The sequence below is a fragment of the Sardina pilchardus genome, chromosome 9 (genome assembly GCF_963854185.1).
Source record: "Sardina pilchardus chromosome 9, fSarPil1.1, whole genome shotgun sequence".
Lineage (NCBI taxonomy): Eukaryota > Metazoa > Chordata > Actinopteri > Clupeiformes > Clupeidae > Sardina > Sardina pilchardus.
This window is the reverse complement of record NC_085002.1, coordinates 10556217-10570131: the sequence shown is the minus strand read 5'-3', so window position 1 is coordinate 10570131 and position 13915 is coordinate 10556217. Positions and strand designations below refer to the sequence as shown.

Here is a 13915-nt window from a genome sequence, read left to right as displayed (position 1 = left end):
GACCGATTTAGTAGTGTTGTAAAATATACACACTAAATCTGTAGGGGAAGCTCTGCAGCAAAACCTGCACGTGTAACACGAAAAAAACAGGAAAGAAATCGCCAAACATAGTTTCTCTTTCCTCTCCTTTTTTCAAGGCAATGTGTTTGGGCACATGCAGCGGAGAGGAAAGGCTTCTTTAAAGGAGAATTCCAATGTCCTTTAACAGTCAAATGGCATGAACTAAATACTGCATAACCATGCATTATAACTGCAGTCACTTTATGTGCTCTGACTGAACTTACGAAGACTCAAAAGACTGAACTTATATAATAATACGTTTTTATATCATGTAAAACAATACTGTACAGATTATGGTGGAACAGTATTAGTCTGTAATTTCAGTATTTTACTGAAAGCCCTGATAAAGCTATGGAAGCTGAGGCTCTCCCACTAGTTGTTAGAGGTGTTACGACCCTGTGCCCTCCTCAGGCCATCCCATGTCAGTGCACGGGCAGGGGTTGGACCTTAGGAGGTCAATTGTTAATTTTGGTGCACCTGCAACCTGATTGGGCTGACAGCACATGACTAACTACATTTGAGTCATTCCGTGTGAAAACAGACAAAATCCAGGACAATAGGCGTGTTCAAGTTCAACTCCAAATGACCTCTTGCAGCAGCGAGAGCTGCTGGTGGCAGCAGGGGAGGGGATACAAACGCTGCTATGAAGTTGTACACTCTACTTCCCGTAGTCCAGACTTGGCTAGACTTGACCATGTGGATATGAGGAGGCATCTAAACACCTGCACATACGTCAGGGATGTAAAAGCCAATTAGGGCAAAGACCTGACGTCATGAAGGCAGGGTCTAGCCTCCGCTGCGCTCCGCAGTACCTCCAGAGCGGCTGCTCTGCTGCTCCGCAACTGCCTGGCCACGCCTTGCTCCCGCGATAAGTTGAGGCCATGTGATACCGACTGCCGAGTCGAAAACACACCCATCTAGACCATCGTGGACAGATTTTTAACCACGTGCATCTTGTGCTGCGCAGCCATCTTGAACGCGCCTAATGGTTGCAGCACCGACTCGGATTTTCTTCATCATGTCTACGCGAGACATGATGAAGTACAGACCAAATAAGGAGATGGGTGGAGTCAAGGACAGATGACAGACAGACCAACAGAGCACACGTGGGAACAGCAAATGCAAACAACCACAGTACACAAAATGGCCACCATCAGGGTGGCAAAAGTCGGTCAGTCCTGCAGGATCCTGACATTATGATACGAAAGGAAAAGACAGCACTGCAGTTCAAAGGTAAAAAGGTAGAAATATAGGACTTTCTTCTTAGGGAAAACTGTGCATGCAGTGCTGTAGAAATGTACAGTGCAGTCTTCCTATACCTCCTGACGTTCCTGTCTTTTCGGTCACAAAATCTCATTTGACAACTTGTTCAACCATTTTGCAGGTAAAGACTTATGCTATGAACTAATGCCTACATTTTGTGGGGGTGAGACTATTCAGCAGAGAATTGTGCATAATAATTTGCATGGATGTACCAAAACATTTGACATTTCACTTGTTCAAAGAAATGAGAAACTGTTTTTTTTTTATGTGCACAAGTGACACTGATGTGAACATTGAACAAATAGTTTTGAGAATTTAAATTTTGATCTGAAAAATGTACCAAAGCGACTGAGAAACTGTAAACGTACGTATTCAGTGTGTTGTACTCACTTACTCCCTAAACTGCAATCTGTAACTTTGTTTTTGAGGAGTGAACAATCCATTTTGAGCAAGTGATTTTGCCGGCTAACCTGCTTTTGCAGGTGATCCACTAGGTTTTGCAGTTTGCTTAAAGGGATATTCCGCCATTTTTGGAAATACGCTCATTTTCCACCTTCCCTCGAGCAAAACAATCGATATTTACCTTGTTCCCGTTCATCCAGCCATTCTGTGAGTCTGGCGATACAACTTTTAGCTTCAGCCTAGCATAGATCATTGAATCGGATTAGACCATTAGCTTCTCACCTGCTAGCTTCATGTTTAAAAGTGACTAATATTTCTGGTAATTTTCCCATTTAAAACGTGTGTCCTCTCAAGTTAGAAAGTGCAATAAGACCAACTTAAAATGAACCCTGCCGTTTTTCTAGGCTGATTTGACATGGAACTACATTCTCATCTGGCGTAATAATCAAGGCAACTTGCAGCTACTGGCACTACTACTGCTTGATGTCTATGGGGACTATTTTCAGATGCTGCGTACGATATCACTGCGCCTATGGTACGTTTGCAAGTTGCCTTGATTATTACGCCAGATGAGAGTGTAGTTCCATGTCAAATCAGCCTAGAAAAACGCCAGGTTTCATTTTCAGTTGGTCTTATTGCACTTTCTAACTTGAGAGGAGACGCGTTTTAAATGGGAAAATTATCAGAAATCTTAGTCACTTTTAAACATGAAGCTAGCAGGCGAGAAGCTAATGGTCTAATCCGATTCAGTGATCTATGCTAGGCTGAAGCTAAAAGTTGTATCGCCAGACTCACAGAATGGCTGGATGAACGGGAACAAGGTAAATATCGATTGTTTTGCTCGAGGGGAGGTGGAAAATGAGCGTATTTCCAAAAATGGCGGAATATCCCTTTAATAGTTTTGAGAGATGCACTAACTGCTGTGCAATAACAGTGACTTGAGAAAAGAAAAACTGTAATGCCTTGGAAAATGCTATACTGTTTTGCCTAAGGGGGGCGCTAAAATTGATTTCTTTATTTTTTATTGTCATTTTTTTGTATTGTTTATTCTGGTGTTCCCAAAACACCTGTAACTATGCATTTATTCTGTGAATGGGACTTGGTACAATCTTAGTACTTTACACACTACATCTCTTTATACTTAGCTATTTCCACATAGATTTTCATGGTCCCACTACCTACCCCTCATAGCATTTCAGTTGCATGAAAATGACACAAAAATATAAACACACCTTATTTATCTTTATTGTCATAGCCATTTGTTGTAGAGACTGATGTATTTGAAGAGAAAATAATGACTGATAAGTGATTTTTTTTTTAATACCCTCAATATCACAACTAATGCACATTTTTCCAAAATCTAGGGTCCTTTCCAAAATCAAGAGACATTTAGTACAGACTTTAAATTGTTTGCACATGCTTATTATGAGTTGATTTTCCACCCTAAAATATTTGGGAGGCTAGGGAACATATTTGTCAAGATATCAATGCCCGAACACACAGTGTTTTTCAAGCTGTAAAATTAAAGAATTTCAAGGTCTGAAAAAGATATGAAGACGGATGATTTGCACAGAAATATTTCACAGGCCTTGGTTTTAGGACCCATTGATGATATAGACAAAGTTTGAACAAAATCTGAGACAGTGCAGCAAGAACCTTATCTGATTTGACACGGACTCAGGGACAACAACAAAGGAGGCGGACATTCCCCCCCTTGAATTGCTGATAGAATTGCTTTTAAAAAGCCTCAAATGTTTACCATGTTGTAAGTCGCTTTAGTTAAAAAGCGTTAGCCAAATAGAATGTAATGTAATGTAAAGATATGAATATCAAGCCTAATTTTGGCTGTGCTCAGTGTTCCTCTCAGCCATGGGGTCCTTTGGCACCCATTACAGTAATTTTACAGTATAAGTTAATGGGCTTGTACTCTCTGGAGTCCCCATCCAGTGATGTGGAGCAGGACCTGCCAAGAGGAAGGCAGATAGGCCGGCTTCACCCAAAGATTCGTAAATGCCTCAGATGCCAGACGCAGCAGGGCAATGTTGTTCCTGAAGGAGGAGGATATGGAAACAAATTGACAAGCCAAGGGATTTATTTTTGCAGAGAGAATGTGCAGGACTGAGCGGCAGTCATATTTTGTACTGCGTTGCGGTACATCTAGTTTATAGTTGTATCAGGTAGCTTAGTTGACTTTACATTCTCCTACAGTATGTGGGCCAAACACATTCAACCATTTGGAACAGAAGCACACACATCGGCATACAGTGTTTGGATGTTCAGTACCTACCAATAATACCAACAAGTAAGCAAAAACAGCTCAAATGGAACACAATGCAGAAACCTCTTTACACTGTTCTTCCACTCAAGGAAATGTTTTATAATTGTATCTCCTTTTTTGAGATCTTTCTTGATCTGATGTGAGCCAGCTGTTATCTACAGTATTGACAAAAGACACAACCTCAGTTAAAAGATGAGCTTTCATGGTATTTATTTTTTCCATTTCAGAACTGGATTGATGTTGAATTGGTCCAAGAGTCATCGTATGATTTAGCCCATGATCTAAGGAGAGAAAGAATAATGACGGCCAGCAAAGAAAGTATGTCAGTGTGCTACAGACTGTGTGTTTGTGTGTATGCTTTTGTGTAGGTACTCTCGCTCTCTCTCTCTCTCTCTCTCTCTCTCTCTGTGTGTTTGTGTGAGTGCTCTCTTACTCCCTCCATCCAGCCGATGTAAGCAGACACACGAGTGAAGACGGTGGGCTTCTGGGGGTAGTTGCAGCCATAGCCGGACACGAAGCTGGCAATTCCGTGAACCACATACTTGCCGTTCACCTGACAGTTCAGGGGGCCACCAGAGTCACCCTGCAGTGAAGTCACACACAGTCATTCTCTTTAGGTATGCCCATGAATGTCCAGTAGGTTTGATTTAAACAGCTTACAGGACCTGAAATATGTTTCCTAGATGGTACACTGTATTCTTTTCACCAGTTCAGAAAAAGTCTTTACAGTACAGTATAGCATAATGGGAAGATGACCTTCCTACATGAAAATAAAGCTGAAATACATGAGAGAGAGTGCTGCGATTGATGTTCAATTTGGAAGTTAGATTCTTCCAGGTGCTTCGCATATAAAATGTGCTTCCACTGTCCAATGTTCGACACACTTTTTAAGGTTATTGGATGATGCTATAGATTTTAAATGGTAGGAGGAGCAATGCCTCCAAACATTAAAAATTGCAGTCGGAAGAATGTGGAATGTATTTACATCAAAAACAGCTGACATCGATTGTTTCCTGGCTACCATTGCTGTTTTTGTTAGTTTGTAAAGTGTAGGTGAAACATCAGGGATCTCCGATCAATGTAATTGGTTAGGTTGGACCAAATATTTGAAAGTTAACGCTATGTTTATACCCATCATCATGATATCGTTGTAAATGATTCCTAATCGCTAGTGTCCAGACTCTATTCACTTTGTGACTGTTGCTTGCCAGGCTATTGAAGAATGGCGGTCCTTACGTTGCAACCAGATTCGCTGCCACCTCCACCGCACACCATGGTGTTCTTGACAGTGCTTCCCCACCAACCACTGCTGCTACAGATGCTATGACCGACCAGGGGCAGATAGGCCTGCTTCAGCTGGGAAGAGAGGCTACCACCAGCTACAGAGCGAGAGAGAGAGAGATAGATAAAGGGAAAAAAAGAACGGATTGCCATTGGAAGATGAGGTAGAGGCAAGGGAAAGAGAACATTTCCGGTACACTCATCATCCCATCTCATTATTCTGTAAGAGAGGGGCAGAATGCTTTGCACCCATTACAGTAATGTTACAGTGAAGTTAATGGGGTAGAACTTACTGGAGGTGAGTCCCCATCCAGTGATGTAGCAGGGGTTGTTGTGGGGCAGGATCTCCCCAGAGGGAGGCAGAGAGGCCAGCTGCACATAGGAGTTCAGAGTGGCCTCAGATGCCAGACGCAGCAGGGCAATGTCGTACCTGACGGAGGAGATGACTGAATATAATATATATTTTGATAACACTTTACTTGAGGGCATCTAAGAGTGACATGACACTGTCATGACACATGAACCCGAACCCAAACCCTGACCCTAACTTATCGTGACAAAAAGCGAATGACACTTCATGACGGAAGCGTTACGTCATGCGTCATTCTTGTTTATAATGTTTATGACACGTTCATGACAGTGTCATGTCACTCTTAGATACCTTCAAGTAAAGTATAATTTATATTTTTGTAGAGACTAAGTAAGGAGGCCAGTGAAGGCGGAATATGAAAGAATATGAAAACAGAATAATTCATGTAGTAGTTAAATACCAATGACATATTTCATTAGGCGGGGTGAACCCTGCCTGAACTTCCGGGGAATTTGAATTTCTCCTGGCAGCCCAGGCTGGAAACCAGCAGATCTATTTCCTCTGTTTACTGCCAGACTACCTACTACCTTTGGCTCCAATCAGAAACGGCCATACTCTAGTCCTGGCACGCTATTGGCCGGTGACGTGATGATAACGAAACTTAAGCGACACAAAGTGCAGAAACAAAGCGCAGCCTCCCCAGACTAATGTTCAATCTTAAAAGATTGAGCTTAGTACGGTGAAAACCAGACTAACATTTCATAGGTAGTCTGGGGATTTTAGTAGCCAGGAGACCAGACACAGAATTGAATCACAATACTTGTTGTATCACAATATTAATCGCAATAATATCGTATCATGGTCCGAATGTTTAGCAGTTCCCACCCCTCTAAACATCACAGACTTGTATTTTCAACTGACTGCATTTTAAATGTTCATATACAAGAGAGATGTGTTGACTGAAAAGAAAGGACATTTCACCACAGGTTACACTCCTTGGAAATTGAAAGTGAACTCAATTGAGAAATAGTTTGGTGTCAGCAGGCCATCCTTTAGGGGTAATAAGGAACAGAACAACACTTACCCTCCGGCGACACTGTTGGAGTTCCAGCCGGGGTGGATGTAGACCTGGCTCACACCAATGATCTGCTCATTGCCACGGTTAGTGTACAGGGTGTGCTCTCCGAGGACAACCTGCCAGGTCCTGGATCTGTGTAACCAAATAGGGCACTTGTTGCAGACAGGTGAGACGAGTTCACAAAAAAGTTCACACTGGTTCACAAACAAGCTCAGACGAGTTCATGTTCAGATTCAGTTCATTTCAGTTAATTGCCAAACTTGACTTGAGTTTCAGGTAAACCAGACTTACTGTAACATTACTGTTACATACTGTACACACACACACACACACACACACACACACACACACACACACACAGAGTAGCTGTACCTATCCACACAGTGGGCAGCGGTCATCACCCAACCCCTCTTAACCAGAGAGCCTCCGCAGGTGTGGTAGTAGTAATTGCTTCCAGTTGAAGACTTGTACTGGAGGGAGATCTGAGAAGGGGAGAGAGAAAGAGAGAGAGTGTGTGTGTGGATAGGTATTATTTATTTATTTGCAATATATTATTCTTTCATCAAGAAAATTGATGTCCATAAAGGTTGGATATTTCCTCATTTTTTTTTATTTATTTATTTAAGGCATTAATTAATTTCCAAAAGATGATTTTATATTCCTCTTTACAGTCAACTTTAGCTTGTCTTCCAATACTTATGGAGGGGACTGTACATAGAAAGAAATATTCTATCTGTCCTCAAATCATTATTGCATCATCTCACACACACAACTTGATCATGGCGGATTATGAGCCACTTGCCCTGCCCTGGGCCATAGATATGAAAAGAGCACGCTCTGTGTGGCTCAGCAAGCTAGTATTTCTGCTAAGCTAGTGGGGAATGGAATGGGGGCATGCCCTCTTCAAGGAACATTTTATGGAAGTTTTATGGAAAGAAATGGACAGACTAAGAGTTGAGACATAACCATCAACAGACTCAAGGCAAAAAAGGATGATTATCACAAATATTGTATCCGGCCTCATTTGACAGAAGGGGCTGTTTTTCTGAATTGACATGATAATAAACTCGTTAATTCAGAAAAACATGATCAGTTTTTTTTTTTTTTCATGAATGCAATACGCTTCCGTAGTTTTCAAACCAAAACAGAAAAAAACTAAATTGCCGTGATTGTTTTTTCTGTATTTAAAACCGAAATGGGAAAAGCTTAAAAACCAAAACAGAGAAACCAAACGTCTGTTTCTGTTTCTGAAATCCAAAACGGGATAATAAACGATAGTCGGTCGCCTAGGAGATGACACGAAACAGCTGATTAGAACGTCATCCGGAACTTTTTCGCAAGCCGGAACAAATTGTCTACGACAGGGCCTCATTCAGATATTAGGTGAATAACATAGCCTCAGCCATCGTCTGATTGAGGGGCCCTACTTAAACTTGACTGGCATTCTAAACATTATCCCTGACATAGCACATAACATAAATGATGTTATTTGAATGAGGAGCCTAATTCAGATCAGGGGTAAATAACATAGGAGCAACTTCACACAGTCTTGGGATTCAGGGCTCCCTGAGCCCTTGGGGCCGTGGGCCTTGGTTAGTTTACCTGCCAGGGCCAAGAGTTGGGGCTGGCCACCGAACCGCCCACCACTCTTCCCTGAGCAACTTCCTCCAGGTACCTGGGCTCAGGCATCTCAGCCAGCGCTACACCCACAACACACCACGACACAACATGACACAACATAAACAATTTCAGATAAGATCAACAGGACACTGACACATCTAACCAACACAACACAACTCAAGTCATCTCTGACCAAATAAAGTTCACATAGCTTTATGCCCTGAAGAAGGCCATGTGGCCGCAACGTGTCGGCGTATATTTCTAGTCCTTGCCATTTACTATTAAAGGCTTTATTTTTCCTCAACTGAGTGCCTTTGACCAACTTCTTTTTCTTACTTCAAAGTTCACATATGTCTGTCTCTTTACCAAGTTGCTCTCATACTGTAAGTGTCCATTTTTAAGCAAAGTTTTTCCAGTTTTCGTTGTGATGTACACCATGTGCTACAGTATATACGCTACAATATACAGTAGAAGGTTTGTATCACAATAAAAAGTAAAGGAATAGTAGCGACTAATGTTCAGCTGAAGTTACTCCATAAGGAGTTGAGTGGTGTTTGATCCTGAGTTGATTGTCCTTCTTACCCAGGCTGGCGAGGACGGTCAACAGGATGAATCTCAGCATGTCTGTGGTCAATCCGTTAGCAAATGGGTACAGAGATGCTGTATCTGCTTTTATACACACATAGTGTGTGTGTGTGTGTGTGTGTGTGTGTGAGAATGCTCCAGGTGTGTTCATTACATACTTATCACACCTCACCAAGGTTGTGAGTGGTTGGCCTCAGCTCGTATCCACTCGGCACTGGGCTTCCTCTCAAATAACAGCATCTGTATCTTTGTGCAACCAACCACACACACAGACACACACAGACACACAGACACACAGACACACACACACACACACACACACACACACACACACAAACACACACCAGCAAGAACAACATAGGTCAAATGAGGTCAAATTCAAACACATTGAGAGGCTCTACTGCGCCAGAGGAGAGGAGTGAACACACAGCTTAAACACAGCACAACATCGAGTTTTCGTTGTTGAAACCCTGTCCTGTTATAAGCTAGCCTGTTCATCCTTACGTTAATCAACGTTAACAGTCTGAATCACTCATATCATATTATTAATTTTCCCCCCTACTTCTTTTTTTTCCATAATCTACTTCCTGAATTTTTGGTCAATGATTCCTGGGACACGGTAACACCAGGGCACATGAAACTTGGTAGGCATGTAGACCCAGCAGACTTTTACAGAAAGTTTTGGTTTTTGATTTTATTTGGTCTCTTTGGGCCACTCCACCCCTGCGCAAGAGCCCGCATCAACTTCGCTTATAACCATATAGTCATTTGTGATTTGCACCCCCCTGGTAAAAAATAAGAATACAATATTATACTTCTTTAATTGCCCATATCTTCTGATGAGATGTTAGGAGCATAGCGGTCACTACAGTGGACAGCTAGTCATTTTCATCGAAATGCAATAGTTTCTATATGGTTGAGTTGCATATCAGTTGTTAAACTGCTCTCTGCTGCCCCCAACCATTGAGGTGTATTCAGTGGTTAGGTGTTGTAACTACAAGTGAACCTCATCTGAATCAAAGATGGCCGACAGTCAGCCACACTTGTTGACCATTGCTAGAATATCCGGTCAATCATCCTATAACAGGACAACCCTAGAGGTAAAAAATATATATATATATGATAATATGCAGGAATACCTAAGGAACAATATTACTCTTATAATTTTTTTTATAAATATTTCAACTAAGTTGTAAATTGCGATTAACCATGTGTCCAATACAGTGGACGTCATGCATCCTAGGTATATTTCCAACACAAGTCATGTGGTTGATTAATCTCTTATAATGACTATTTTGGTTGCAATTCAGTGCATTTTGGGTATATTTATGTTAGATTTATACATTCTATGCATAATATTCATATTTTATGCATATTAGTTGTAGTTTATACCCATACAGAAAAATCCATGGAAAAAATATATGCACATATATGCAGCTGCATCCAGCATATGTTTAAATAGATGGCTAAAATATATTGAATACATATATAGTACCAATCTGTATATATGCAAGTATATGTGGAACCAAGCACTGTAACATATATGTGGATATCTTACATGAAAGTCTATGTGCTGAATATATTCACTGAATAGATGCAAGTATATGCGGAACCCAGCACTAACATATATGTGAATATCTTACATGAAAGTCTATGTGCTGAATATATTCACTGAATAGATTTTTTAACGGTTGCTTCAAGTGCACACGCACACACAGCAATTCCCATCCCCCACCCCTAACTGACTTTTCAACTCCAGCCACAAGTCACTTCAACTGTCACTTTTCTGTCATGAAGCTTGCTGTATGTAAGCTGTACAAACTCTGCCGTCATCATCATATTCAAGGTAAGAATTACAGTACTTTCGTATGCCAATTGAAAACGGGAATCTATTAGAAATGTATTGTTTTCATAATGAAATCTCAACCATAAGTGATTATGATTTGATAGTGTTAGATTAGAATCATAATTCGTTAGCATATAGCTAGCGAGCTAACATCACTAACGTTAGCGATGTTAGCTGTTAATGTTAACGTTTACAGTAACCAACTTCATTATGAGGAATATCTGGAATGGTAGTTAATATATCTAGCAATAATTCAGTCTGAGATGTCGTTATGAATGTACAGCTTTAGTTTGAATTAAATATCAGGCGCAAGTAGCTTATCAAACAGTACATTTAAAGTGGCTGTTACCATGCAGGCTGAAGTTACAGACACATGAAAGTTGTTAACGTTACTATTATAATAGTGTTACGTTGCAAACGTCCATGGGACATGGGTAGTTAACATTATTTAAAGGTAATACATGTAGTGTTGATGCATAATATACATAGTGTTGCTATACGTTATCTCACCCCCTGATTTCAGGAACTATAGATCTTTGTGTTTGCAACTTGTTCATTTTAGCCTCCTTCTGTTCCTTCTGTTTGCAGGCGGTGTGGTAATTGTGTGGAGGACTGCTGCCCTGAGACCCTGAGAGGAATATTGTCACTTCCAAAGCCCATTACAAGCCTGCAAGTGAGTTCACTCACCAGGTAGAGACTAGAGAGACACACACACACGCGCGCGCGCACACACACACACACACACACACACACACACACACACACACACACACACACACACACACACACACACACACACACATAATTTCATATAGCATTGGTATACGTGTGTGCATGTATTTGTGTTTGTAAATGTTTAACCCTTCCTTTCATGTGTCTGTTTGTTATGACTTTGTAGTGGGCTCTATGAACTGTCCAGAGCAAAGTCAGTCTGTCCTGATGGCACTACCTGCTACTATGGCTGCTGCTCTCAACCTGGTGTAAGTGTTTGTGTTTTTATCCTTTACAACATTAGGAAGATCAGACCTTATCTGACACAAGATTCCACACAGTTTATTGTACAGATTATGGTTATTTCCAAGCTGGACTATTGTACTGTTACCTGGCCTGCTTGTGCATTAAGATCGTTACAGTTGATTCAGAACGATACTGAATGCTTTATCTGTGTAGTTCTCTATGTCTCTCCTGTGTATGAGTTAGTTGTGTTGTCTCATTTAAAAATGTTAGGCTATCTGTGTGGACTGCTTCACATTTTCACCTCACCATCATAGATCTTTTCAGTAGTAAACTATTTGAGGGGCTACCGCCGTTCATTCCGACATACCCGCACTCCGACATTGACGTCCAATTGTCGTAGTGGAGGCATGTCTCTTTATGGGAGAAAGTCCCACCACTCCGACATTTTTTTTTTTCATGGTCGCAGTGGCGGTATTTAACTTTTTTTTCAAACAACGTGCCATTCCGACATGAGGTCATTAATAGGCTATTAATGTCATAACTATATCCAATTGTGTAAAATAATAAAGATTCACATTTAAAATGTCATTGTGAAGACTTCTTGATATGGTTAGGGCAACCTATGTGTCTGTTGCGTGCACGACTCGGGAAAGTGAAAGCAGTTCTATAGACATGGCAAGTTTTCTTCTCTGTCTCATTATTCGCGGACTAAGTGGAGCTAAATTAAGTTATTATTTTGCTGTCACTTCGTCTGTTTTATGGCCTAGAAGGTTGTATTTGGTATCTGTGGATAGCTCTAGCTCTCTTCTTTTATCTGACATGCAAGCCGTATCTTTTTAACCACGGTTTCACGAGTAAATCAAACGAAAGTCGCGGTAGCCGAAGCTATATGATTCTTATTTGTTTGTCACTTCGTCTGTTTCTATAACACAAAAGGATCGATGTGTTTGGTATCAATGGAAAGCTCTGTTCCTCCTCTTTCATTTGATATGCGTGGTATGTCTGTGCGATGCCTGGTCCCGGAGTAATTCAAGCGAGAGCAGTGGCTGCGTGGGTGAACGCAGAGCAATATAGACTGTAAATATGATATAGCCTACTTTCATTTAAATTCATGATTTTATTTTTATGTTCATACTTGATCGTACAGACACGTGTCTAGTCTCGTTGGAAAGCCCCAGTTCTGAGCTCTTTCATGCAATATAGGTCTCATCTGGCTGTGACTAATAATCGCAGAGCAATGTAACAGAGAAGAATGGGTGTGTTTTTTGACGCACTTTGCGTCCGTCAGGCTCATAGGGTCCGTTAAATTGACGTGGAAAAAAATAGGATTTGTAAACTGTCGGAATGGGGGTACTAAAATGTGTCGGATTGCCAGCATGTCGGAATAACACCATGTCTGAATAGCGGCATGTCGGACGAAAGGGATGTCGGACTGGCAGGATGTCGGACTGCCGACATGTAACCTATTTGAGGATCTAATTGATTGTGCATAAGAGTTGCAGACGGGGGAGCAAAGGGAGTTCCTGGACCCTTAAAGGGTTAAGGCCATAATGGGTGAGTTTATTATATTTGTATGTCTTTCTCTCCAACTCACTTTGTATTTCTATGCAATATTTTTTTGAAGTGAGATAACCTTAAGTGAATATACAGTTATGAACATCATTCATATTCATATAGGCTACAGTCATATGCATAAGTTTGGACTCCCATGCTGAAGTTGAAATCATCTTTTAGAAATTGATCTCAATGCCTTAATGTAGGAAAAGTCCAACCTTTAAAGACACCCCTATGTTAAATTCCCATAGAGACAGGCAGATTTTCCTCATGATTTTGCCTTATTGACTTGCAGTTATGTCATGGATCCTGGATACTACTAGGAAATTATTCATCCCCTTGGCAAATATCGATTTAATGTTGATTTTCTCTTGACCAATATGTTTGTTCTGACTGAACATGACACTGCCACATGCCATTTTTCATCAAAATGTAAAAAAAGTTCCATGTTTCTAGCACATGGTCTTACAACCTTTTGGCATGTGGCAATGTCGTTTTCAGTCAGAACAAACATTGGTTAAGGGGAAATCAACATTAAATAAATAATTCCAGGGGTATGAATCATTTTGTTCCCAATTGTGTGTTTATTTGATCTATTATGTGCATATATCAATACATCTTTAGACATTTTTGCATTGTATGTACACTTATTTGACCTTGTTATAAGTGAAAATCTACTTC

At 40.8% G+C, this 13915-nt stretch overlaps 1 protein-coding gene and 1 long non-coding RNA gene across 2 annotated transcripts; one reads left to right on the top strand and one right to left on the bottom strand.

Moving 5' to 3' along the window:
- Window positions 1-4424: 4424 nt before the first annotated feature.
- Window positions 4425-8914, bottom strand: LOC134092150 (elastase-1-like; the record flags this gene model as incomplete). Its single annotated transcript, XM_062544943.1, has 7 exons — window positions 8875-8914; window positions 8275-8372; window positions 7045-7154; window positions 6679-6804; window positions 5578-5714; window positions 5240-5382; window positions 4425-4586 (listed from the first exon to the last, which is right to left on the bottom strand). Coding segments are annotated over exons 1-7 (816 nt in total), but the record flags the coding sequence as incomplete, so codon positions are not given.
- A 1721-nt stretch (window positions 8915-10635) lies between these two features.
- Window positions 10636-11704, top strand: LOC134092050 (uncharacterized). Its single transcript, XR_009940158.1, has 3 exons — window positions 10636-10723; window positions 11312-11396; window positions 11622-11704. It is a non-coding gene; the product is annotated as an uncharacterized LOC134092050 (long non-coding RNA).
- Window positions 11705-13915: the final 2211 nt, after the last annotated feature.